Below are 27,438 nucleotides of genomic sequence, written 5' to 3' on the forward strand. Positions count from 1 at the left end.
TGTATTAAAATCAAAAAATTCAGCTCAACAAGGCATCCTGCATTTTCACTCTACTCCAACAGCACTGTGTGTACTTAAAAACATGCACATACACTTTATGACTCCATCTAGTGGCGTAGACTAATAATAATACTGGCTGCCACAGACTGGAGAACACAATCAAACCTTGTGAAGATATTAATGTGAAAATCGGTATTTATTTCTATGAATTGTTTTGAACTGATAGATCCTGTATGGATTTCTGTGTAGCTACATGATATTTAAACTTTGCAACACCTGCTCAGGACAGTGAAAGTCCCTGAATAAAAAAAGAGTCTGACTACTGGAGAGCACTTTCACGTTAATACAGTTTTAATGGTGTTGACTTTGGCTTGGTTTTAATTAATGACTTGGCTAAAATAGCTGCTACAGCTTTGGGAGACAAGATCCCGAACCGAGACCAGGGGCTGAAGCTCGGCCTGAAAAAAAACAAGGGAGCCGGATCAGTGTGTGATCAGTGTGCACTGGTGCAGGGTATGATGCAACTTGAAATATGACAATGTGAAGCAGGAAAAACATTTTTAGTCGACACCACAGAAGCCGTCACATTGCAAGTGGGAGAGGAACACATTACAAAGGAGGTTTTCCACAGTAACTGTATTGCAAAAGTAAACAAGGCGGACAATCATATCATTCAACAACAATATGTTTGCTCCTCGGAGTTTGCCATTTCTCTATGTCTTAAAAAAGTGAGCCATGATCTCAAACAGAATTGTCTAAATACAGAAAAATATAGATTCAGGTCAAAAAGGATTGTAAATACTTACTAGTACTGTAAATAACAGTGAGGGAAGACAGCTACAACAGGTATCATTCACTGTCCTGGCACAGTGGATGCATTTAATAGGTCGGACATAAAAAAATAAACCACATCAACGCAACACACAAATTATACAAATGAAAACCTGAAAATATGTCCCACTGGCAGAGTTTGATCGGAGCGCATCTCATGTGTGAGGAGTGGACTTGTGGTTTACATCTGTGACTAAAACACTGCTGCTATAGAGTGCAGCACATGAAACCAGGTTTAAATATGTCCTGACCCAAATGAAACGGCGTGACGGAGGCGAGGACGCGTCTGCTCGGACCTAGAATATTAACAATAATAACATGTCACATTGGAAATGGTTACCATGGCATCATGATAACATCGACAATGAGTGAAGATGGGATGGGGATGGGGAAAAAAGTTTTCTTAAGAAGATTCTGGTGTGTTAAATGTCTGCGATGCGCCAAAACACACACAAACACACCCACACGCACACACACACACACACACACGTCCAAAACAAAAAAGGAAAAAAGAAAAACTCAAATTTTCTGCTGGGGGAAATTTCACAAGTTGATGAAATATTCAAAACAATAACTCTTAAGAATTGTACAGGTATAAAAAAGCTACAAACATTAATAAATTACATCACTGACACATAAACACTTCACAAGGTGCTAGTAAAATAATTCCGAAACCCTTCAGGATACTAGAACTCGAACAAGAGGCTGGTCATAGAAACTTTAAGTATTTTTTTTTTTTTTTTTTATATCATTTTTCCTCAAAGCTTCGTGTCTTGTTCAAACAGAATAACAATACAATTAGCTTTGTGTATGTAAGGCCATATGACAATAAAATGTATTATTTCTTCAGTTGTTTTCCAGGCAACACCTTTCAATCTAAGGGGAGGGGGGGGAACAAGGTTAAAATGAATCTCTGCTGATTGAAAGAAAAAGCAAAATAACAAAATAAAGTTCAAATATTAGGACTATTATGTATATCCATATATATATATTTGTATTCATTATTCATAATTAGCAAAACCGGTAAAAATGTAGGATAAGCCTTAAGGAGAAAAGATAAAAAAAAGTAGTAATTTAAAAGGCTATGTACAAGCTACATTCTATATACTGTACTGTGTGAAGCCGTATAAATGCAGAGAGGAGCCTAAGTTGTCGGTGCTGCCTGCGAAAGCAAAAGAAGAGAGAAAGTATCCCCATGCAACTGCAGACCTGACATGGATGAGGCTTATCATTAGCCACAGGTCCCGCGTGGTGTGAGCAGTCCTATGCTTCTCATGTCCAAACACACAAATCCTCAGAGGCCTCCATGGCCATTTAGTCGTACGCTTTTCCTATGTTTAACTGCAGGAAACATCCGGATGCCGCCGCCTCCTGGTGCACAGTGCTACTCGTGATTCACTTTGTGCTTTACAGGTGTTCCGTGAACTCTCATTTCCTATCTACGACACGAATAAATAAATATCAGGGCTGATAGTGCTCTGCAAACGTCAGTGTTAACATAAAGGGATAAATGCTCGAGTTGACTCCAATCAAAACTGTGCTCGACAGCAACACACGGGGAATCCGCGCTCCTGGGAGAGGCCGATCCATCCATCATCAGTGTTGCAATGATAAGCTGCATCCATACAGAAGGAATTAACAAGTCCAATCCCCAGACCCTGGCCAAAGCACACATGCAACTGAATACATGCAAGGGATACTTTCAAAATCTTGGAATGACTGCAATGTAATTCTACTTCATGTTTTAGCAACCCCTGATAAACTAACAGCTGTAGTAAAATGACATGTTCTCTTAAAAAATATTTATAGTAGGTTCTGTACACTTTAATATCTGAAAGTTATAAAGTATAAGTAGAGGCAAAAACCTATTTGAGTGATGTTCTTCTTAGAAATTGAAAAATGCATGATTTTCTTCTTCTCCCATCTTGTTGCAGTTATTGTTTTTTTCCATTGTTGGCTTTAATCAGTGAACAGGGAGGGAGGTTGGGATGGGACCCAGCTCATGAGTTCCCAGTCCTACAACAGTCCGCTGCATACTACAGGAGGAGCTTTCCATTTCGATGGATCTTTAAAATCTTTCCAAGTCTTTGTTTGGCTGTTGCCATGCCTTTCTTTAGCCGCTTCGCTGTAAAAAGAACAAGAGGAGACAGGAGGTAAGACAGGGTGTCCAGCTACAGTGTGAGCGCTAATAACACAAGATATACTCTGTCTTCATCCATGTTTGCGAGCTGGGAGTCTTCTTCTTCCCCTTTACGCTGGAGCATTGATATGCTGCTTCCTAGTAGAAGGGACGTGTATTGTTCCTCTCTCCTCCATCGCAGCAGGAGATTCCCCGCTTAGACACGTTCACAACAACACAGACATCTCTGGCATGTTCCGGTGAGGGACGGAGCAGCAGGTAGAGGCATGTGTAGTTTACAGGACATGGATATAGCGTCAGCCCTTATCACCAAAAACTCTCTTGACATCTTCGTCTGTGTCTTCTATGCTTAAGGGCCTGCTTTTTCATCCTGAGATATTTGTATTCTCAGGATTCATTTTTGCACCCATCACGTGTTATAAACGTCACCAACACGCCCACTCGCTTGTGTTCTATCATGGGTTCAATCAGGCATTCGGACACTCTCCAGAGGTTTTACCACGAGCTGGCAGGAGAAACTCTGGAGAAAGTGTGCAGCCTCTCACTTCTCACTCAGACATTTGTATTCTCTCATGCAGCCCCTCCAGAGATTCTCTGGAGTTCAATGCATGTCTGAAAGCAGCTTCATTTACTTATTTGAGGAGGTCAGAGGTCATCCATCTCCAGTTTATAGACCCTTTCCTCATAAGAATATTAACTCAGAGAGTTTCCTGGAAAGATGTTTGATGATAACACATGTTACGTGTCATGCTGCTAGCGTGGCTAAAAAATACTACACACAGGAATCTTTAGACATGACTCTGTAACATGGTGAATAAGGGTCTCTGATTACAGCCCACCTTTGGCATCTGCTGCTCCCACACGATCCCCCTTCGCCGTGCTGCTGCTGTTGGTGCTCGTGGAGTTGGTGCTGTTGTTGGGAGAAGACATGGACGGTCGCCTCTGACTGAGGAAGACCCCAGGAGCCATGGGCTGCGGCCCCCCCGGCGACTTGACCGTTCCAGTGTTGAACTCGTGGTCTGTCAGGCTGCCATCTTGGGAGTCTGGATTGTGCTCTGGCGAGCTACTGTCCTGAGAGATTTTTGGGGGCTCCTCAATTACTATTGCCTTCTTTTTGGTGCTTTTCTTCTTCTTCTTGGTTTTTTGTTGCTCCTCCTGTTGACACATATAGGTTTTTGAGCACCAATTTCATCAATACCTATTAATATTGTGTAAAAGTATTGTTAATTAACAAACCTGATGAGAAAGCTTTGCTGCGGCTGCGGCCAGCCCTGTCTCTATGGACGCCACTCGGGCTCCTTCTCTTGCCGGCCTCTCTTGTCGGGGAACTGAGGGTCCTACACGGGCTGCAATCAGATTGGTTTAGAGGTTAAACCCCACTCAATCCATAAAATACAGTTAACGTCCTTCAATAATATGCCTGTAATTACCTGTCGGGCTGTATGGCGTGTCATCACTGCTTTTCCGTTTTTTCGATCTCGATTTGAAAACAGGGTTATCCTCTTCGGACTCCAACGAGGGGTAAACTACACAAGTTGTAAAAGATTACTAACATGTGCTTCGTTGTCGAAGAGAATATAATATACTGGACAAGAATTGTCATATATAAAAGAACAGAGGAATAAATGTGTGTACTTGTCTCTGCTTCCCAACCAACTAGAATGGTGGAAGTTGCAGGACAGCTGTGAGACAGCTGCTGAACGCTTCCTGCTCAGCACAACCATCACAATCTAGATCTTTAATAACTGATAATTGGATGATCAAGATAAAAAATGACCTGTTTACAAAAGAGGAAAACGAGAGCCAGCATGTGAGAAACACTTCACGCTGTACAGAGGATTTCAGAAGAGAACGTTCGTGCTTTGAAAAACTAATTAGACCATAATTAGAAGTTGAAAAAGGATGTAAAATAACAATTGATAATGCGTGTTAATGGCTTATTAAAGAGAATCTGGGCTTTTTTTCACAAATTGGAGCAACACGAAAGGGAGGCATTGGAAAGAATGCATGAAAAATAAACATTCAAACGTTCAAATGAAAAGGCCAAATCTAGAGTTAAAGAGCCACATGTTGATCCACTGGGGTCAAACAGTTTTTAACAGCACCTGTTGTGGAGCACTGAGAATCATGGCAGATCATTATTTTCTCATTCATTGCTTACAAAATAACCGTGTGACACTGGGCCGACCCCCGTGAGGGGATCAAATGGCACAGGAACAAGAGAAATTAGTCTCACCATAATCGGAGTCCTTGAAACACGCGTCTATGTGATCCCGGTCGTCATCGTAATCCAGACTCTCAATGCTGCTGCTTTTCCTGGGTTTCTTGGGGAGCCGTTTGGTGGGCCGCTTGCTGCTGTTGCTGCCTCCGCCGGTGCCTCCGCCGCCCTTCTTGCTGGCCTGCGAGCTGTGTGAGTTGCTCTTCGACTGGCTATTGTTTTTGGACTGGCTGTTGCTCCACGGCTGCTGCAAGCTGTCGGAAGACGACAGGTTGGCCATGGACAGCATGCCCTGAATGGCCTCCTGTGTGCTGGGAGATGCAGGTGGCTGACTGTAAGTACGTCAATAAGAAATACACAACAACGCAGCCATTACACAGCGGTCAACATGCAGGAAGAGGAGAAGAGCGACTGAGAAAATAAATTGAAGTCGGCTTTGAAGTCCACGTCAATGTCACCAGGTGTGCTATTAAGCATCATATCGTTTGACATCTGCAAAATGTTTTTAAAAAACCTCACAGAATCTGGAAAAGCAAAGTAAAACTGTCAAATCTAAATATTCTACACAGACGTGCGATTGCTTTTAGAAGCAGCAATGAAAATAATTTCCCACACTTATTAGGGTTATTAGCTGCAGCAGTGAGCAAAGTGACCATCAAACTCCCACAACGAGCTGTAGGTGGGCTGCTTTCCATGCTTTCACAAAGTTTCCTCCTCAAAGAATTTAGATGAATTGAGAAATTAACATATTTCAGTCGACGTTTGGCTCATTTGTAGCTTTCAGTGCGGTGGAAACAGACCATCAAGGGCTGAACAAAACAGCAAACAACAAAAGGCGAAACGGAAGAGCCTGGAGCCACGCAGCGCTTGATAGATTAACACAGGATGAAACAAACATCGACTTAACGCTAACTGCTGACAGATTCTGTGTAAATTGTTGCCCCAGTCACTAGTTGATTTTTCAACTCCGAGCAAAGTTATAAAATTCAGCTTTTTCATCCACTTATATCCGCGCTGACTGTGCCGTCAGTTTGTCAGCGTGTCACCCCATTAAGTGGAGTAAGACCTACATTTCATTTACGCAGGGGAGAATGGTCCATTGGGAGCCATTTACAGGGTAAGACCGTCCACGTGCTGCAACTTGAGTGTGTTTAGACGTGAGCGTTTCATTGGTGTTGAAGGAAATGGAGTGAAAAAGTAGAAAGTAATGATGCGAGGAGAAGTCAGTCTACCTGTTGGTGCTGTAGTCAATCCCTCCCACTTGTTTGCTCGCCTGCAGCAGGTCAAGAATCCCTGCGGCGCTGCCAGCCTTTTTCTTGACCTTAGAGTTGCGACCTTTGACCTCAGGCTTGGTCTCTGTGTCTATGTGCAGAGTCTCCTCATCTGAAGAGTCGGCGCTCTGATTTTGGAGAAAGCGGACAGAGTGGAAACAGACATGAGAGACAAAGAAACAGTTTAAGGCTCGGACATTCTGCAGGACATTTTCTTGATTTGAATGTGATTTATAGGAGATATTTTATTGGAGCTGTTTTGTTTCCTGAGTCTTAACCATTTATTTCTAGTTTAGTTTAGAGGGTATGTTTTCAACCAAGTTCATTAGTTGGTTGGTCGGTTGTTTGTTTGTTTGTTTGTAAGCAACATTACACAAAAACTACTTGAGTGATGAAACTTGATGGAGGCATCAGGTATTAGTCAGGAAATAACATATTCTTAAACATTTTGAGATTCACTATAACTATGTGAAATTTGGTGCAGCTTGACTGAAGTTAAGGGAACTCTTGGGCCTTGGCGGAGGTATGCACTCTATTGAGTGAAATTCTAGTTTATTAAGGATTTCTGCCAGAATAACCCACTAGGGGGCACTGTAAAAATGAGCTCTTTTTTTTTATTATTCATATGCCTATTTTGTAAACAATTTTTTTTATAATACAGGACCAGTTTATTTGGTGTGGAATTTGATTTTTATAGTTTGGAACATGTGCTTATATGGATGGGGCTTGGTTTATGGGTTTGACTGCAGCCAGCCAGCAGGGAGAGATTCAGATGTTTTGGTTTACCTTTTGGGGGCTGTCCTAAAGTCCATCTTTATTATACAAATTTTGCTTTGAACATAATCGTAAAGTAACTTGAAAGGAAATTCCCACAAACTAAGTGACACAAAGTAAATCTGGTATTTCTGCCACCTCTGAGGATGTGGATCCACTGGGAGAGTTTCCTGTTTTTGAAATTAATTATGAGTCTTCTGCCTGGTTGGAAGTGGAGAGGAAGCTTAGTGAAAATCAAGGTTAGGATATGGTTTGCATTCATGTGAAGTTTCAGTGTAAATGATACTGTAGGTACAAGTTACAGCATACTGTACAAAGTGTATAATGAAATCACAAACTGGTGAACAGCAGCTACTTTAGAGGAAAGGCACAACGTTTGGTTAATGTTTAGAACATTAGTCACATTTGACACGTACCTTAGTCACCAAGGGTTGCAACTTTGTTTTTTTGGCTGCCTGAATGGGCTCTCTGATATCTGACAGAACTGGAAAATACAGGAATTATAAATTGTGAGAATTACAAAAACAACTTTCCAGAATGAAAAAACACAACGTATAGCTAAATAATTTCTCATATTTACACCTAAAAATAATGCAACAAAAGAAGCCTTTTATATATGAACTCTGGAGGATGTCTGGACAGATGGGTCCGGACTTGCTCCAGAGTTTACCTTCACACCTGAACAACGCAATAGATTCTCCACTCGAGCACATTCACAGCAACACACTTATCGCTAGATTTTGAATTTTTTTTCTTTTTAGTTTTATACGAGGGTGCAAGGAGAAGAAACTCCGGAAAAAGTCCAGAGTCTCTCACTCGGTCAATTGCGTTGTCACATGCAGCCGCTCCAAAGAATGTCCGGATATTATTCAGAGTTCAGTACATGTAAGTAACCAAAAGTAATAATATGACCCAGCATTCAATGCCATATTTCACACTTAACAATACTCAATGCTGTGTATACTGAGACTTTAGAAGTGTTGAGGTTTGATAGTTGATTGTCCAAATCAACTGAAACCCAACAGTTTCCAATAAGTCCAAAAATACTCACAGGAAAGATCTCTCTTAACGGTGTTCTTTTTCCGTCTGATGGGGAATTCATCAATCTTCAGCTCTCCCTCATCTGAGACGTACTCATACTCGTCTCTCACTGGCTTGCTTTTGTCCTCTTTTAGGTTTTGTAATGAACCAAAAACACTTGAGTTGGTCTGAGGTTTCAGCGTCTTGGAGCTGGAGAGGAAACCACAGGACAATAAAGGGGTGATGTGAGGCTCAGCCAGGCAACTGGCAGCGAGAAGTCCTTGAATTAGCTCTAATGGACATAGTGCTGATAGCCACATAGCTCTGTAATCACTGTTATATGCCACATGAGAAGGTTGACATGCTCTTCCCTCAAAAGACCTTTTATGAAACATTTATGTGGCAATCACAGATATTCCATACATACCCAAGCATTTTCTTGTGAGACACAGTAAAGCTGAATTTGTCTTTATTGCTTGACAGTGGTGTTCTGTCGAATTTGCCCTCCTCTTCCATTTTCAGCAGGGAGTCAGGTTTACTGTTCTGTAAAGTTCAAAAGAAATCAAGTTTAGGACATGATGTTATATGACAGACAGTGATCAGCAACTGTAACTTAGAACAGTGTTTACATTTGAGGTGAAAAATATCACACTTTGAAAATTGATTTACAGCTGCACTGATCACTATTCTTAATATTAGACAAACTGAAATGATTATGTCTAATAATAATGAAAACGTGTTGATGAATGACAGAGAATTGTCATCCAGCTGCCTTCAGGTCTCCAGAGCTTTTCAGCCTCTTTTAGCTCATTGTTTTGTCTTTTCAGTCAACAAACCAATCCACATCATAAATCTTTCAACCCGCTGCACACCTCATTACCGACTAGCTGCTGAACAGAGAGGAGCCTGTAGCTACTTCATTTTTCTCAAGCGTTGGTGGAGACCAAAATCTGAGCTAAAAGCACAGAGAATATTGAACTTCCATTAGTCAAACTTCAGATTAATGCTTATATTGCTCTGGTTCTGTTATTTGTCTTTAATGAGGTGAAATCCCGTTAATGTTAATCTGCTGCTGCAGCAAATAGCCAATAACTAAATAAAATAAATGGATGAATTAATAAAACTAATACAGGCATGTCTTTTAATACATTTTCATTCATCCATCTTTATTAAAGCTAGGTTACATATTTATAAAAAAAAGGTTGTAGCCCATTTCAACTTTGACTGAAGTGTACTTTAATTACTACTCAATCAAGTAGCGTCCCATCTTAAGTGCCATACGTGAGTAACACAAAACTGTTCTGTATAAAGTAGCAGGGAGTCGTTCTTTGATAATGAAAACATTAGCGTTTAAAATCCTGAAATCATCACGGTGTTTATCTCCATGGATCATTTTCAGTTTAAACTGAACCAAGACAAATGGCAAACAGCTGCCGTAAACTGCAATTAAGTGAAATCCAAGAATATACATTTTCAAATATTCACTCCTTAGCCATTTTGTCTCCTAAATTAAAGGCACATGAAAACACGTGTGTAACGTGAAACTTAGACGTCACATTGTCTCATTCATGTTTCAACCTGACACTAACATGCGCACTGTACACGGAGGAGCTGTGATAATGAGTGAAGATGAGGTCCACAGTGACCTTGGTAAACATCTAACAGCGTCTCTGCTCCATCTGCAAGTGTTTGGCCTGATGTGACGGAGCAGTGGGCCGGGGATCGTTGGAGGGACTACAAACATTCAGCACAAGTTTGACATTGAATTTTCCACTAAACTAAAGCACTTTAATATTTTCCTCTTGACAAAATTACAATTTACCTGTGAAAAAGCTGCCCCGTGTTGGTAAGTAATAAGGATACACAAAGCTTTTATAAAAGATGAGTGCGTGTTTGATGGTGGATATGGAAATAATGTAGTTTTCCTCTATAAACTCTGGGCTGGTGAAGGTCCCTGGAGCAGCTGTGATGAGCTGCAGACCTAAAATGTGCGACTAAGGCCACATCATTATTTCTGCTGATTGCTTTGAAGTGAAGTGTGCAAATCTCTTTTGGACAATCACACTTTTAAAAAATGTTCTCTTCAGCCGCTCAGCTTGTAACCTTCAAAAGTGCTACAAAATTTTTTTCCCTAAATGACAACAAAACTTCACTTTGTTTTAACTTTTAAAAGATTTTAATACTATTTACTTTGGCCTGTAACAGGCAGCCATTAGTTTTGAATGATGACGGCTGAAACGATCTTACCTTATACTTCCATTTTGCTTCAGTCTTGTTTTTATTCTGCTCTCTGATTTCAAACTTCTCCACGTTGTTCTGCTTCGATATTTCCTTCTCTGACATACTCAGGACATTTTTAACAGCCTGAGAAAATGGAAATATTTGAAAAGGCCCACGATTAATAACAGAAACATATTTAAGAATCCTATTAATTTACAAAAGGATAAGAACCAAAATTTCACAACAAAACTTCAGTTTTACTTTATGCTAACATTACCAACTGCTCACCTTCATCTTTTTCGGCTGGTCCATTTTACTCAATATGTCCTTTGCATGGGACTCGAGAGCTGCGAAGCTGGAGGGTTTAGGAGGCGGCGACGGCTCTTTTGCCTTCTTCGCTTTCTTCTTTCCTCCTTCCTTGACCTTCGGCACCTTCGGAGGTTTGGGGGCCTTGGGTACCTTTGGGGGTTTGGGAGGCTTGGGAGGTTTGGAAGCCTTCTTTCTAGCCTTCTCTCTGCTGGGTGAGGGGACATGTGCCGGTGACACAGGCTCCTCAGGCTCAGAGTGGGTGGATGGCGACTCCTCCACTGGCACCTTAATGGTGGGCTCACTCTTAATGGCTTTTGTTGCATTCTACAAGTGGAGGCGGGGAATGGAGAAAGGCCAATATAATTTTGCAATAAGTAATAAAGTGTCACCCTGACGACTGAAGATGTATTGAATATGATATAAGTCAAACATATTAAAATAAATAGTAAAAAGTTGATGATCAAGTATAGGGCTGAGCCACATGCTTCAAAGCTTCAACCCTAGCAAAATCATAATAACAATAGTAAGATGTTAGAAAAGCCACGACTCTGCAATGACTAACTAACTAACAAACTTAGGAATTTGGCAAAGCAGTTGAAGTGTGAATTTTGAAAAATAACCTTAAAAAAGTTGGAAGTTACATTTGCCTTAGTAAGTCTTGAATGTTCTGCTTCTATTACTACAATACAGGATTTGTATCATACTTAATTTTATTTTCAGAAGTTACTGTTTCAAAGTGAGTCTCTTGAGTTCAAATCAGCTGCAAAGGAAGTAGTTCGCCTTAACACATCCTTTCTTCCCACTGAACAGAGCCAAGGCCATCAATTGACTTTGCAAATTCAAATATAAAAAACTTAAGTTAAAGTCTGTGGGGGGCAGTAGAGGAAGGTTAAGTGTCATCAAATTAAAAAAGCTTCATCCTACAGAGCTCATTAATGCTCTTGTAAATGTAACTCTATATATCACATCATATTGTATTTAAACTTAAATCAATTGAAAATACCTCTGACAGTCTGATCTCTTTGGCAAGATCCTTTATGAGCTGGGATGGCTTCATGTTCTCTGGAAGCTCATCTTCATGTTCTAAGAGCGCCTGTCAGAAGGTAAACAGACCACAGCGTCAATCCTGTGACAACATCAGACACTTACTGTACAGTAAATCCTCTTAAGTAAATCTGTACCTGTTTCTTTGTCCAAGCTCTGAAAGCTCCATTGATGATTTTGGCACCATGTATCAGATATGGAGCTGGTTGTTTATTTGCTTTATGTAAACCTACGGGAGAAGAAGCCCAGATGTTATCTTTAAATCGACTGTGACCTTTAAAACTTGAGAAGTCGAGGCCATTAACTTAAAAGAGAAAGTCAAACTATAGCGTACAGCTGAGATTTACAGGATGTAACCGAACAGACGATTATTGCTCTCGTCAGTGAACAGGAGAAGAACTCTGTCAACAGTGTAACTGTGTGTTTAGACGAACCAGAGATCAGTCCCAAAACAGTGGAGTGGCGAGTTTGAGTCGTTGAGGAACAAAATCAACATCATCCTGCTCTCTCAGGGCATCAGCCACACTCTCACACGATTTATAACAAAAAGTTCCTTTTCAGTTTTAGCTGTGACCAGTATAATTTAATAAAGCACAGTCAAATGACTGTACAGTAAATTCTATACACAGCTACTGGGTTTAATCATATTTACTACAAAGAACATTTACTTTCTATCACAGGAAAACTATTCTGAAAGTGTGTTTGATTCATTTAATTTTTTTCTACAGTTCCTGATAAGTTTCAATTTACGTTTGGTCAAATTTAAAGTATCTTTATCTGAACGAACTTCATTTCCCATGTCTACTTGCAGCACCATAGGTTGGTTTAAAAAATCTTTTCATATGACCTCTAAATAGAATTTTAACAGTGTATGAAAATATAATGTAGATCAAATTAATTTGTTACCTGGAAAAATATATATAGAAAAACAGCCAAAGTTTTTGTCAGATGAGTATCCTGAATATTTAACATACATTTTTTTTTTCAGTTTAGTCTGAATTTTGTTGTGGTATTGTGTGTTTTTAATGTATATTTGACTTGTGCCAAGCGAAAAGTGTTTAGATCATCTTTTACAGTTTATTTGTTTTATTCTTCTGTATTGTTGTGAGCTCCTGCAGTGTGAGTTCACCAAGGTGAAGACTTGTTCAAGAAAACTGGCATTAATGTTTCTAAGTGACCTTAAACATATGCACCGTGATATTTTGTTATTTTCTAGTTGACATGAGCAGATACTGATACATCTACAAAAAGCTATTGCTGTCTCACTGATTTGGTCTTTTAAATAAACTAAAAACAAACTCATTGAATTAGCGTTAGTGATTAGGTTTAGGATAAAATAGATAATTATTAGGAGGACAAAATATCAGCAGCAACGAACTGAATCACTTTCCTGCTCTGACCATGAAGTTAAAAAGAATAATGGTATATTAATGGCAAAGCCTGGTGAGTTAGAAATAGTCTGCACAGCCCACAATACACACACACACACACACACACACACACACACGCACACACACACACACACACATAGAAAATGGTGGAAACATAAACAATTGGCCCAGGCCAGCTGAGTGGAGTTTAAACACAGGCTTGTAATGGAGCAAATGATTCTAGCTGGGCCAAATCTTTTGAAGCTAATCATCTGTGAACTCAGCGATTCACCGATTTAATGACTGAAACAATATTAGAGCATCCAGCTCCTCATCTGTGCTGCAGACCTGCAGCGTTACGCCTGTGCCGCTTGGAAAAAAGACATTTCTGACAGTGTTTGTATATTCTCTCGTGCATTCTTCTGGAGAGATGGCCAGTTGAACAAGGATGCAATTTTACATGAGAAAACTGCACGTGAGAGCGCAAGCTTGGTCTATAAATACATGAAAGTGATTTAAGAGTTCACCTTTGAATCGCTCCAGGAGATGTCGTCCGACATACCAGCACGCTGTCTCAAAGTTGGGGAAGGGGTTGAGAGTTTTGACATTGAGCCGCTTCTCAATTTCATACGCTCTGAGGAGAATAAACCAAGAATGCTCAGCTAAACACTGTCATGTATTAACAACATTAACAAGTTTATTGCATCAAACTATGTAATTCTCAAGGTTTTTCCAAACGTGGAGAGTTCATAAACACACACATAATATTTAGAGCTAACAACAAGTCTTGAATGATGGAAACTAATGAGTCAGATCAGCCAAGACCTTAGAGTCACATTAAATCCCTCAAAAGTAGGACATGGTCATGAAAATAACAACAAGCCAGTTACCAAACACAACAACAACAACACAGCATAAAGAATGAATGTGTGTGTGATGAATCCGTGAACAAACCTCATCTGCATCTCCACACTCAGGTTGTGGACAAAGTGTCCAGAGAACGCCAGGCAGTCGACTGGGGTCAGTACTGCATTGATCCAACCTGCGGTGACATCATATATCATAAAATAGAAAAGTCAGTATATGTAATTAAAACATTCTATTATTAGCAATCAAGTATTTTGATGACTTTGAATCTCTGTAATGAAGCACTTTAGATTTGTCATTCATTTGCTGTATAAAGAGTAATAAAAATGTATTTCATTCATGTCTGATTTTTGGGAATAATTGTTCCCAAGTAAAAGTACAAAACCCCAAGTTATTTAATGAGGGCAAAAACACACACACACACACACACACACACACACACACACACTGACCTGACGGGATGAACAGAGTCTGGCCTTGCTTCAGAGTGCATTTGTAACACTTGTCCACTTGGTCAGCGAAGAACATTTCGCTGTGATTGGACGATGATCTCCAACGCTCGTACAGAGACAGGTTGGCAGACATGGGTTTGATGAGGAAGAAGATCTTCTCCCCCTGCAAATACAAATGCAATCAGAATTTCTGGCATCATCTCCATCATCAGCATCATCATAATCATGTGAGAGACATAATGTCTTCCACATTGTCTTCCGACGGCCTCCTAAGAATCCTTTCAGAATAGAAGGAAATCAGTGCAGTGTAAACACTGATCTCCTCATATTAGAGGCAGATGACACTGTCTGTGTGATACATGCGTTTTATTGCAGCATCCTGCTCTAAGCAAAAGAGTGACAGACCTTGAGGATATGGTACCAGACTGAGGCGCCGCCGCACTCGATGTGGAAGTCTGTGTAGCTGTCTTTGACACAGATCAGACAGTATTTGGTGACTTTTGGCTTCCCAAGCAGAGCATCGTCAGGCCAGTAGTTTTCTACCCAAGACAACCGTCGCACAATCTGCGGACTCTCCACTATACTGTCCATCCTGTCCCAGGAAAACAGAGAGAGAAATCAACACCAGGATTTTTCCAGACTTTGGCCCCCTTCACCAGTCAGATTTCATTTTAGAAACGTGACCGTCAGACATACAGAGCCACAGTATGTACCTTGTGTCCGAGAACTCCAAGTTGATGACGTTTAACACTTTCTTTCGGTTTGTGCTATAGTAATAGTCGACAAACTCTTTGAGCTTCATCTTGCTGTCCGTCTGTTTGGGGACGTCAACGACGTCCACGCCAACATCGGGACCTGAGAGGGGACACAAACGACACAATAAGACAATCTGCAGAAACACTAACCTTTAGGCTTTACACCTTCTTTAGGCTGGAAACATGTCTGCTGCAGTGGACTGTTGAAATCTAACAAGTGATCTCATCACTGAGCACCAGGAGACAAGGGGAACAAAGAGCAGCAGCGCCCCCTACTGAAAAGCAAAATGGTACATTGGTCTTGTGATTCATGTGAGGGTGGATATTATTATTGTTTGCATCTTACTATATATTATTGTTCCCTCACAAATTTAGGAGAGTTAGTTCTTACTACTCTTACTCTTAGTACTTTTTACAACACAAAATATATTTTATGTATAAAATCTTAATTTGAAAGGTTAAAAGTAACTACAGCTGTCACACAAATGTGTGTTGAAAAAGACATTTCCCTGAGAAAAGATGTATAACGTGTTAATAAATGGAAATAATCAAGTAAAATACCTCATATTCCTACTTTACTATAATTCCATAGGCAAATGTACTTAGTTACATTTCAACATTGCTGGAGTGGTAGTGAAAGTCATACAGGTTATTGTAGTGATACAAGGGTAATATTATTACTACTGCATGTAACACTATTGGTGCAGTAGAAATAACAGTCATATTTTTTTCTAGTGATATTAAAGGTATCATTAGTCATCCTAAATCAAACCACTAACACCAGTAAAATGTACAGTTACAGCCACAAAAGCTTTGATAGTGTTAGTGAAAGTATTAAAATGGGAGGTTGCTTGTAGTATTAAAACTGTAGTTAAATACAACCAGTAGCACCAGCACTACTACTATTGTATATGATATTATTATTGGTATAGTAACATAAATTACAGTAGTATTTATAGCAATAGTAGTAATAGCAATTTAAAACTGTTGTAGTCATAATTGCAGTAATAGTAGTAGTGTTAGTAGTGGAAACAGTAGTTTATTCTATCTATTAGATGAGTGAATGCAATAGTAATTACTGCATTGATATATTAATAGTTGGTTGTAGTTGAAGAGATAGTTGCAACAACAATAACAACAGCAGCACTGATATTGGTAGCAGCAGTGGTAATAATTATAATATTAAAACTAGTAGCAATGGTAATACAAATTATTAGTAGTATTAACTGTGGTTGTAATAGGAGTAGTAAGTTCAGTAGTAGTATAACTAAAGTGTTAACTGCAGTAGGGTTTCAACAATTGTACCTCAATTAGTAGGAATAGTTGTACAAGTACTACTATGGGTGCAGAAGTGTAGAAGCTGTAGAAACAGCTCTTGAAGTAGCACAAGAAGTACTGGTAGTAACAGAGAGTATCAGATGAACTATCAGCTGCAGTGGGAGTAGTTTTAGTAGTAAAACTAGTGGCAGAGTGATTGAGGTAGTAGCAGTAGTACTAATAGTATTAGCAGACAGTATCAGATGAACTGTCAGCAGCAGCGGCAGTAGTTACAGTCAGTGCCAGCCTTACCAACATAGTTCTCCACATCACTGATGTAGAAGGTGGGAGCAGGCATGGATATGCCCAGACCGTCTTTCTTCTGAACCAGGATTGGTTCATTGAAGCCGTTCTCCTCCAGGTAATCCATGTTGAGCTGACTGCCGCTCAGCTTCACCACCACATCCTCAGCACTGCAAACCACAAGCAAGCAGCATGAAGCAGAGAGCAACATGACAGATGTGTGATGGAGGGTTCCACTGACTTTGAAGAAATTCAATGAGATGTGAAAACTATGTCAACAACATGTGAAACTATCTGAGGGCAGATATCTTAAAAGTTGTGAAACAGTGCCCCCTTTTGGGGTAATTAGTAAAAGACAAGAGGAGAATATTTACATAAAATGAATGAAATTGAAGGAGGGATAATCATTGTGAGGAATCATTTTATTTTACTGTATTTTTATTTCATCTAATCCCAATATCCCTTTGCTTACTTGAATATTTCAAGTAAACACCACAGTTTGTTGTGATGAGTTCATGAGGAGGGGAGGAAAAAAATCGAATGTGTCTAAATTGTCTTTACCTTGGGAAAGTCCGACTGCGAAGCTCCTTGATGAAAACCTGACTGCCGTTCTGAACAGCCTTGATATCTGTGTTTTGCCCCGTGTCATGTTTGCTCCAGTTCTTTTTCTTTTTCACTGAAGAGCAGAGAAAAAAGAAGAAAGAAAAGTGTATTACACAAGAAAATAATACGGCAATTGATTGAATATAAATCTGATGAGTGAAATAGTCACATCAGCTGCTAAGGACAGGACATTTAGTGACGCCACCTGAAGGTTGCCACTTACATGTGGATTTACCAAGGGCCTTCGCGCAGTTTGGACAGTGATATATATCAATATCGGGAGCGTCATCTTCATCCACTCCAACACAGCTGAAACAAGAAAAGAATACATTTTACTGTCAAGTTAATGTGACCTTAAAGGACCAGTTTCTATTTCTTTCTTTTACCGCTGTACCGATTAAGTCAACTTGATGGAAACTTGAAACATTCAGAATTAGTGTCTGTGAAATCACGTCTGCTCTTATTTTTGTTCATTCCTTAGACAGCAGTACTGCAACTAGCTGCTATTTTAAGAGGACAAAACACTGGAATGGTCCTTCACAATGACTCCTAGTTTAAAGTGAAAGACAGTGAGAGGACGATGAGTCTCACATACAGTCCAGTCCCATGCAGGACAGAGAGGCAGGACAGGCGAGGACAGTACAATAGACAGGGGGCTATAAATATCTGTCTACACTCTGCATATGAGCATTGTATATCACTGTGGCTGCTGAGCAAAAGGACACAATTATCACGAGGCAGTTTGTCTTTGATGCAATGATCATTTCTTTATTTCATAATTTTCCAGAAATGAGAAATATTTAAAAAATACTTTACTGCTGTTTATATCCAATGATACTTTAGTAACTTGTGTTTAATTATCACAAATAAAAACGGTAATTGAGTGAGCTATGTAAGCTCAAACTCAAAATTTTGTAATAAAATCCTCAGCAGTGATGAAAATAAGCCATCACCAATGTAGATAAATGATAAAAAGACAAAAAGATGCCCAGACAATTGAAGCCGATGCATTTGTCTGGTTTGATAACAGTGAAACACGTCCTCCCACTATTTCAAGCAGCAGCGGTCACTGTGTCTTATGCAAGCACATTCCTCTCATTTGCCGCCGCTGCTCCAAAACTCATTGAGCTGGGAGTTTCCCAGAATGCTTTCCGTTTTCCCCAGGGAACTCCACAGCTTTACTGTAAGGCCTGCTCACTTTCAAAGAAGGCAGTGGATTTGGTGGCAGTGCAGACATGGTGGAACAGCCTGTTTATGACATCCTTGACTTGGTGGCTTGTAGGAGAACTCCTAAACTAAAATAGTGCAAGCAAACTCAGATGTTCAGACACTCTTGCTCAAGAATGTATTTAATGCAGTCAGTCTGGCAGTGTGTTGACTTCAGTTTGAGATTTATATAAACTAGTGCTGTCAGTTAAACGCGTTATTAAAGGCGTTAAACGCAAACCCATTTTAACAACGTCAATTTTTTTCTCGCAAGGTTAACGCAGAGCTGCCAACTCTCTTTCGCCATGTGACATACGCTTTTGGTTGGTGGTTGACTAAGTCACAATCATTTTTAAAACATCATCCTATCAGGCCGTCATTAAGTACCAGCTGCGGGGCAAGTCTGCGAGTCTGTGTGTCTGTGTCTGTGTGTGTGTGTGTCCTCCCAGATAGCGCACCGGTCCGGGGGCTCTGCCCACCGCCCCCGCTCACTCGCTCAGACAGACACAGTGAGATCAGAGCTCGTTCACGTGAAGCAGCCGCTCAGTGACTGACTGCTTCTTAACTATTGAAACAGTGAAAACACAGAGTTTCTCTGGTCTCAGCTGATCAGAGATCAGCGCCTTAGCTTCTTGATCAGAGTGGAAGCTGCAGTCGGTTTCTGTCGAGCTTCAGCATCTGTGTTCGCGTTATATTACATTATATATGTTTTATTTTTAATGTCATAAACATTAAAGTGCAGACGCTGAGGTCAAGCAAGGAAAGAAGTGCTTAAGAAAAGCTGGAAGGGATAGAAATATTGACAAGACAACCCTCAAAAGATTCATAAAGAAAAAAGAGAAAGGAAAGTAAAATCAGTAGCCTGGGGTGCAGTAGCTGAGGCAAAGAGAATATTCACAGATGAGATGGAGGAGGAGCTTGCCAAACACTTGAAACAACTAGCTGACCAGTTCCATGGCCTTGCTCCAGTTAAGTGCCGTGAACTGGCATTTGAATACGCAGAGAAAAACAATATCCCTGTCCCTGCCAATTGGACAGAGAAACAATGTGCAGGTAAGCTATGGTGTGCAAGAGATCACATTAATCATGTGCTTAATTGACCAATCCCCATGATTCTGTTACTAGTCCTGTATTAGTGGTTGTCAATCTAGCTGTCGGGATTTTAACTATTACAACATGTGTTGTTATGGTAGTTTTAAAGTGGAAAAAGTAAGTGGACCACTTTACCCCGTAACTGGGGTAAAGTGGGACACAAGACCAATTTTTTTAAAACAATCATATTTTCACTGCCCTTTGTCCTGAAGACATTCTGATCATTTCCATTGCTAGAAAACATCCTGAATTAATGGGAAATGTGTAAATTGTACTGATATATCATTTAAGCTCGCCTAGAGGGGAGCAAATGTAAAAAATGTCCCACATTATCCCACTCTCCCCTACTTCTTATTTCATACATTTTCCACAAATATGGGGAGAGGTCAAATAGCCCTACAAAGTTCTGTGTTTAATTTGTTTCAAAGTAGGCACTTGCCTGTGTATTTTGTATGTTTGTTATTTTGTTGCTTGTCTGTTTGAGTAGCTGGCTGAAAGCAAAGAAGTATTAGGCTTACCTTTTATTGGTAACCTAACTGTTACATTCATGGTTTCTGAAATAAGAGATCTGAATGCTATGTTCACAGCAAACTTGAAAAAAATAAAATATTAAGCCATGGTTTAACTACATTATGGTCCTGAAATGTGCACTTTATAATTTTATTTTCTACCGCCCTGTTTGGCAATGTTGTTTTTCAATAAAATAAAACATTTGCATAAAGAAAGCCAATCCACTTTTCCATGTTGATAAGAGCATTAAAACGAAAAAAAAATTATGAAAAAAAATAAATAAATGAAGGGACATTTAGAATAGATAAAAATTTGCGATAACTATGAACTAAATGCGCTTAATTTGGATTAAATATTTAAATAGTTTGACAACATTTCCCCTTGACTCCAGGCTGCTGATAAGCTAAAACGCACAACATGGGGTCAGATTACCTCGACTTTACCTTCTCTGCTTCAGTTTCGAAATTGATTTTATGAGAACAGGATTTATTTTTAAACCTGGACCAGGTCTGAACTACATCTGAATCTGTCATCACCTAATGAGTTGCAGAGCAGCGTCGACTTTGAACGCTTCAGAAACTGACTGAGACCATTTACCTTCCTGTGTGGGGCACAAGAGAAATGACTGCTTCTCTACAAAGACTGACGTATCATACAACATGTCAGAACTTTTACGTTTTTATGTTAACGTTTTCAAAGATCAAATACACGTAATGAAACCTAGGTAATCTAGAGTACACTCTTCAATTTATGTTTATGAGCGTTTAAGACAATATTACTTAGAGGTAGGAGGCCAGTACAGAGTGAATTTATGCTGCTCAATCCAAAATCCTTCCCTACATTATTCAGGGTTTTCTTGTTATGGTTGTTTATTCAACAACACTCTTTGGTTTTCTAATGTTATTTTGCATGTTCTGCTTTCAAGAACATATGAAAACAGTGGGTTGGATGACAAGTGGACAAACTTTTTAGAGATACACCCAGTGGAATAAATGCACTTACAGTTTTGGTTTTCGACTAATGTTTACAAATACTATGCAACATTATTTTAGGTTTCCACTGAAGTGTTGATTTCAAATAATAAATTGTAGTTTTGTTCAATATTATTACAGCAGCTATGACAGTGTACTAAGCATCTGGCATAGTGACTGTAAATAAAGATGGACGACATAGCTCTGCTTTCTCTCACTGTTCAAAAGTGATGCTTCATATCTCGTATAATGTCATGTTGCACTGCTGACGTCATGAGGAGCTAGAGTCTGCACAGAAGTGATCGGGAGTGAAGACGTTGTATCGAGCTGCCAATCATTTCACCCTGTTTTAATAGCATTATATAATTATTGTACAGCTACCGACATAGCTTGAATTACTTTTGTTTGAAACACTGCAAGGAAAGTGAAAAAAAATCTGTGATCTGTCAATGTATCCCCTCCAAAATTCAATGGTGTTTTCCTTGTGTATGTCCCACCCCCTTCACAACATTTCATGGAAATTGGTTCTCAAGTAGTTTTGCAGAATCCATGTAACTAACAAACTAGCAAAACACAGACAAAAACAAAATCTCCCTGGCAGAGGCCATCGAAGCCAAACTTCTAAGAAACTTGAACATATATCAATGTTTTAATGACAGAGACGATCTTTGGAAAGAGAATTTGGCGAGTACATTGACCTTTTAGTTTGGCCCTTGTACCATCTTCTAACATGGTGGTGGCGATGATTAGGGGGCAGCCAGCCACCAGGGGGCAATTCAGAGTTGCATGCCTCACTGGTCATTCTGGTCTCACTGAAGATTAAGAGTATCAAACTGCCCCCATTCTGTCTAAATAACAAAATGTTGATTACATTTTTATAAATATATTATTTTCATTTTAACCCTTCAACTGTGGGGTGTTCCACAAACTACTTTTCTAAGTTTTTATAATGTTTTTGCTGCTACTAACCTGGTGTGTGCAGGAGTCTTAATTTATTTTAAAGGGATATTGCATACAAGTTTTAACAGGTAATTTTGTAATTTCCAGTTGGACCTGAGGGTGGCACAGTAGTCCCATAGTTATTATAAATAGAGATAGACACAATGATGTCACAGAAACATGCTGGCACAGAACCTGGGTTACGCAAATCAGCACTTTCCTGATATCAGAGGGTTTAGATGACAGCGACTCTGCCAATTCAAAAGCCTAAACATGAGGCTTTAGGAAAATCATCATTTTTTTCAGATGTATTTATAAATTACAAATAAAAAACTCAATACAACAAAAATGTCAATACATAAACTGGCCACCCAAGGAAGAAGGAATATCCGTATGGCTTCAGGCATTTCCTAAAATGTCAGCAAACACATAGCAAGTCGGAAACTCTGAGCTTTCAGAAGCTTTCAGAAAGACATGAGGTGGTGAATACAGAGGGGGGGGGGGGGGGGGGGGGGGCGCGTTCATATGTCCACTCCATTTAAAGGCAGCACAGCTTCAGCCCACCAGTGCTACAGTATCCTCGGTCAGCCGCATAACCTTCGACACAAAGTATCCTACACCAGCTAAGTACCAGGGGGTTCTCTAAGTGCCATTTTGGAGGTTGATTGCTGGTGTTGGCTAAATGCTTACTTAAAGCGCTTAACATAAAATAAAATACTTAAAAAGATAAGTGTCCTGGTTGCATATCCGTTTAGTTATGTTTTACTTAATTTCGTAGTGAATGAAGCAATGAAGGAGTTTTTGTTTCAAATGAACAATCTCAGGAGTCAGCTATTAGTGCTAGCAAGTAGCTGGTTCATTCATTAGCGAGCAATATATACAAAATAAGTGAAAGAAGCTTTTATTTGAGTCACACCAGATCAACTGCTATGCAAACTAATGCAAACTGACTTACAAACATTAGCTGACATGGAACAAGCCATGGTCTGAACATGATATAATTTAGGGATGTCAGGCAGGTCATTTGATTTTGATGATAAAAAAACATCCATTACTCAATACAAGGTTAGGATCAATACTATTAGTTAAATCCTCAATACTCCTCTCTTCAGTCACTAGGTCCTGTGATGTGCAATATGGCTAAGGTGGAGCATGTTACATCTACTGACACATTTCTTTCATTCTGGAAGTGGTGGGGAGGCGCAGGCACTTGCACTAAGTTCGCTCTCAGGCACCCAGACTACAGTGAGAGAGATGTTCTAACTAGAGAGAGAGATCGAAGCTAAAACTATGAGGTCTGACTGACTGTGTGGATAGAAAGAAATGTATGGATAATAGCGCGGCCAGTTGGGCTGCATACAAGAATGGGGCTTACTATTACACCTGTGATACCTGGGCTATCGAAGCTAACATGGACAACTGAAATTAAACAGATTTACAATTGTTAGGCTTTGAAATTCATGTGAACTACAGTAAATGGTACATAACTGATATTATACATAATAAATTTCACTTTTTTATATTATATTATATTATTGATCAGTTAAATCTGAATTTCACAGACACAAGTTGTTTAAATTGCATGAGGAAAGAATTGCAGGAACAGAGAACCTCTTTTATAGGTTCCAAAAGCCTGTTATTGCAGTATTTCCTGAATTTTTTTGTTTTTGAGGAATTCTTTGTAGAGTTGTAAAACAACTGGCAACTTTTGTATGCAATCAGGAGCTACAATTTAAAAACATGAAAAATTAGTTAAACTTTGCAATAGTAGCCTAGAAAGACATAGGAAATTGTACGTAAAGTCACACTTTAGGTCTCCTTGAGCAGAGTGCTGTTACAGTACTTAACAAACCTGAGCAAACTCAAGGTGCATTAATCTATTCCATCGAACCAAAATCAGGAGAAGAATAACGCCAATTGGTTTGAATAACATATATATTTTGATGGATCAAACTATGATAAAAAAAAAAAAAAATCAAAAGAATCTTATTAGTGAGATTCAATTTGAATGTGTTTTTTTTTATTTTCAGGGCCAACTTTATATTGGTTCTTCCTGGACTTATGGATGATACCACTCATCCGTGGAGAGTTGTTCTGTCATTTTTCAGATTCACATTTTCAGCTGCTCTTTAGAGGAGGGTTTTTCTATCTGATTCATTTCCATGGATGTACTCATCCAGGTCATTCATTTAAATTTTTCTTCTTTACAAACTATTTTTGCTGTATGTAATCAAAAATCGATGAAAAACAATTGTCGCCGACGATTTTACTCGTCGATGATTCGTTAGTTACGTCATAGCGCGTGTTTTTCGTGCCGTGCAGCTGAACTTAACGTCGTTTTACCGTAGGTGCTGATGGAAATAGCTGAGGAGTGAGTCATCTCGCTTCCTTCCTATCTCTGAAAGTCAGGCATATGCAAAAGCAACAAAACATAGACCAATGGCGAGGTCCGTTGCAACCGCATAGCGTACCAAGAAGTCAATAGTTCGGGAGAATTTCACCCTTAACATGGCCCGATAAAAAACTACGTGCAATATCTGTACGGCGGATCCGCTGTACGCTGGTCTGCTCGCATTTGAGGAGGAGGCACGTTTGACATCGTAACGTAAACGATGCAGAATCGCCTCGGTAAGATAGCCTGTTAGCTAGCTTGCTATATAAACATATATACCTGTGCGCAGGATTCTAGAATCAATTACAAAAATATGGTTTAAACTTTTTGAACGAGTTTAAAAGCGTAATGTTATCCTATTGCCTGATAAATGTCTTTTTTGATTACAATTATGCAGTCCGAAGAAGACTGTAGTTTCGTTTGTTGATGTTTTTATTGCTGATACTTTTCCCGTTCTTGGTTCACAGGAAAAAGAGAAACTTGAATTTAAATAATTTTTTTATATATTAGGACTTTGCCTGTTTTTGGTTGTAAATGGACAAAAACTAGATTTTTCGTTTCTTTAGTATTAATAGTACGGGAGAGCGGGGTAATGTGTGAAATTTTTTACATTTGCTCCCCTCTAGGCGAGCTAAAATGATATATCAGTAAAATTTACACATTTCCCATTAATTCAGGATGTTTTCTAGCAATGGAAATGATCAGAATGTCTTCAGGACAAAGGGCAGTGAAAATAAGATTATTTAAAAAAAAGTGGTCTTGTGTCCCACTTTACCCCGGCTACGGGGTAAAGTGATCCACTTACTATTTCCACTTTAAAACTACCATAACAACACATGTTGTAATAGTTAAAATCCAGACAGCTAGATTGACAACCACTAATATCGGACTAGTAACAGAATCATGGGGATTGGTCAATTAAGCACATTTATGATTATTATGATTCATGTGATCTCTTGCACACCCTAGCTTACCTGCTCATTGTTTCTCTGTCCAATTGACAGGGACAGGGATATTGTTTTCTCTGCGTATTCAAATGCCAGTTCACGGCACTTAACTGGAGCAAGGCCATGGAACTGGTCAGCTAGTTGTTTCAAGTGTTTGGCAAGCTCCTCCTCCATCTCATCTGTGAATATTCTCTTTACCTCAGCTACTGCACCCCAGGCTACTGATTTTACTTTCCCTTTCTCTTTTTTCTTTATGAATCTTTTGAGTGTTGTCTTATCAATATTTCTATCCCTAGCCTTTCTTAAGGACTTCTTTCCTTACATGACCTCAGCGGCTGCACTCTCCATCTCTGCGAGGGGTGCTTGGCCCCAGGTTGTCTTCCTGGTGTAGTTTCTTGGCATGATGGCTTTTCTACAATGCTTATGACATTAAAAATAAAACATATATAATGTAATATAACACAAAAATATGTTTAAGACTAAACTTAACTTGTGCTTCATTCGTCTCACTTTACCCCACAGCATTTGTCTCACTTTACCCCACAGCCATCTTTTTAGAAAAAACATCTCTTAGCAATTCAGGCTAATCTTCAGCTAGCATCATTCACATGGATTTATATGTTTGAAGTTCACCAACATGTATGATATAAGTTTTTCTACCTGATTCAATTTGTTTTGACACAACAGTTGATTAAGTTCAAAGCAAGAAAATTTACTTTTACATGCAAAAAACACATTTTTGAGAAAAAACATACTTTCCACAGCACCAGCACCAACTTCTCCTTCATGGCAAGGGGGGAATGGGAGGGGCTTGGAAACATAATGGCCACATGACCACAAATGTGTTCCGTTGCCTAGATACAGGGGGTATCTCACATTACCCGATGTCCCACATTACCCCGCTCTCCCCTACCCTAATACGCAGCCAAGTTGATTAAAAAAAATTTTTTTTTTAAATGAAGTATCGACCTTTATTGTCTTTATTTTCATTCATCACATGCCTCGAACAACCTCAAGCTAAATTTAAAAGCTGTTGGCTAAATAAGAGAAATTGATAATTTGTTCATAATCAGATTAGTCAATTAATCGTTTAAATAGTCGATGACTAATCGACTATCAGAATAGTCGTTAGTTGCAGCCCTAATGTTTGGATGATTGCCCTGGTGGAAAATTCTCTCCTGCCAAACTTCTTAAGACTGGGAGTCATTTTCTCTTTCAGTATTGGAAACTAACTTATGTCCATAGTGCTGCCTATAAATGTCACCTCACATGTCAGCTCTGCAGTCACTGTGGTGGCCCTGGCCTGGTCCACAAAAAAACAGGCTGGACCCCATATGATCCAAATACATTTATTTTAATATATTTCATGACCAAAGAATATGGTGCCAATATTAATCAGGTTTCTTTGGCAAAGTATAGTCTTCTAATTTCTCACATTTTCTTGAGCAATGATTTTCTTCTTGGACAGGTGACATAGAGTCTGACTGCATGCAATGTCCTTCTCACTCCCTGATCAGTCACTGAAACAACAATTTCTACAGATAATCCTTCTGCCAAATCAGAAGCACTTATCCGTCTGTTTTTCTATCCAAGGTTGCTTTAATAGTGAATTGTGTGTAGCGTAATTTGTCAAGGGCGAGCCACTGTGCCTGTGTGTTATTGATAGTATGACTCTTCCTGTACATCCTACCACCGCTGTGCTTCAGCTCATGTTCAGTAATCTACCGATGCTTTCCTATCCTCTCCATCTTAATGAACTGCCTCCCAGTTTGGTTTCTTACTTGGTCAAGCACAGTTCCTCACAGTGTGGAGCCATGATGCAGTAGACACAACGCAGGCCAAAACTGAACCTGTTGTTTCATAACCTTGTTGATACAGTTATGCCTCAAGAGACATTAAAGGTGTACTCATGTTTGCTGCATTGAGGTTGTACTTTAGATTCAGGGC

General features: G+C 39.4%; 1 protein-coding gene across 3 annotated transcripts in view; it reads right to left on the bottom strand.

Moving 5' to 3' along the window:
- Window positions 1-333: 333 nt before the first annotated feature.
- Window positions 334-27,438, bottom strand: part of phf2 (PHD finger protein 2) — a 31,610-nt gene continuing 4,505 nt past the window's right edge. Inside the window, exons 2-22 of one of the 3 annotated variants that reach the window (XM_053429673.1) lie at window positions 17,658-17,743; window positions 17,393-17,507; window positions 16,841-17,001; window positions 15,230-15,371; window positions 14,922-15,108; window positions 14,517-14,679; window positions 14,152-14,239; window positions 13,725-13,831; window positions 11,965-12,056; window positions 11,787-11,876; window positions 10,763-11,107; window positions 10,502-10,618; window positions 8,682-8,797; window positions 8,286-8,464; window positions 7,651-7,718; window positions 6,422-6,588; window positions 5,208-5,500; window positions 4,402-4,497; window positions 4,208-4,317; window positions 3,811-4,126; window positions 334-2,956 (exon numbers count right to left, since the gene is read on the bottom strand). In XM_053429673.1, coding sequence (XP_053285648.1) covers window positions 2,868-2,956; window positions 3,811-4,126; window positions 4,208-4,317; window positions 4,402-4,497; window positions 5,208-5,500; window positions 6,422-6,588; window positions 7,651-7,718; window positions 8,286-8,464; window positions 8,682-8,797; window positions 10,502-10,618; window positions 10,763-11,107; window positions 11,787-11,876; window positions 11,965-12,056; window positions 13,725-13,831; window positions 14,152-14,239; window positions 14,517-14,679; window positions 14,922-15,108; window positions 15,230-15,371; window positions 16,841-17,001; window positions 17,393-17,507; window positions 17,658-17,743 — 3,127 coding nt within the window. In that variant the 3' untranslated portion in view covers window positions 334-2,867. The other 2 variants (XM_053429672.1, XM_053429674.1) reach the window with 2 other exon arrangements.

The sequence above is a fragment of the Pleuronectes platessa genome, chromosome 2 (assembly GCF_947347685.1).
Source record: "Pleuronectes platessa chromosome 2, fPlePla1.1, whole genome shotgun sequence".
Lineage (NCBI taxonomy): Eukaryota > Metazoa > Chordata > Actinopteri > Pleuronectiformes > Pleuronectidae > Pleuronectes > Pleuronectes platessa.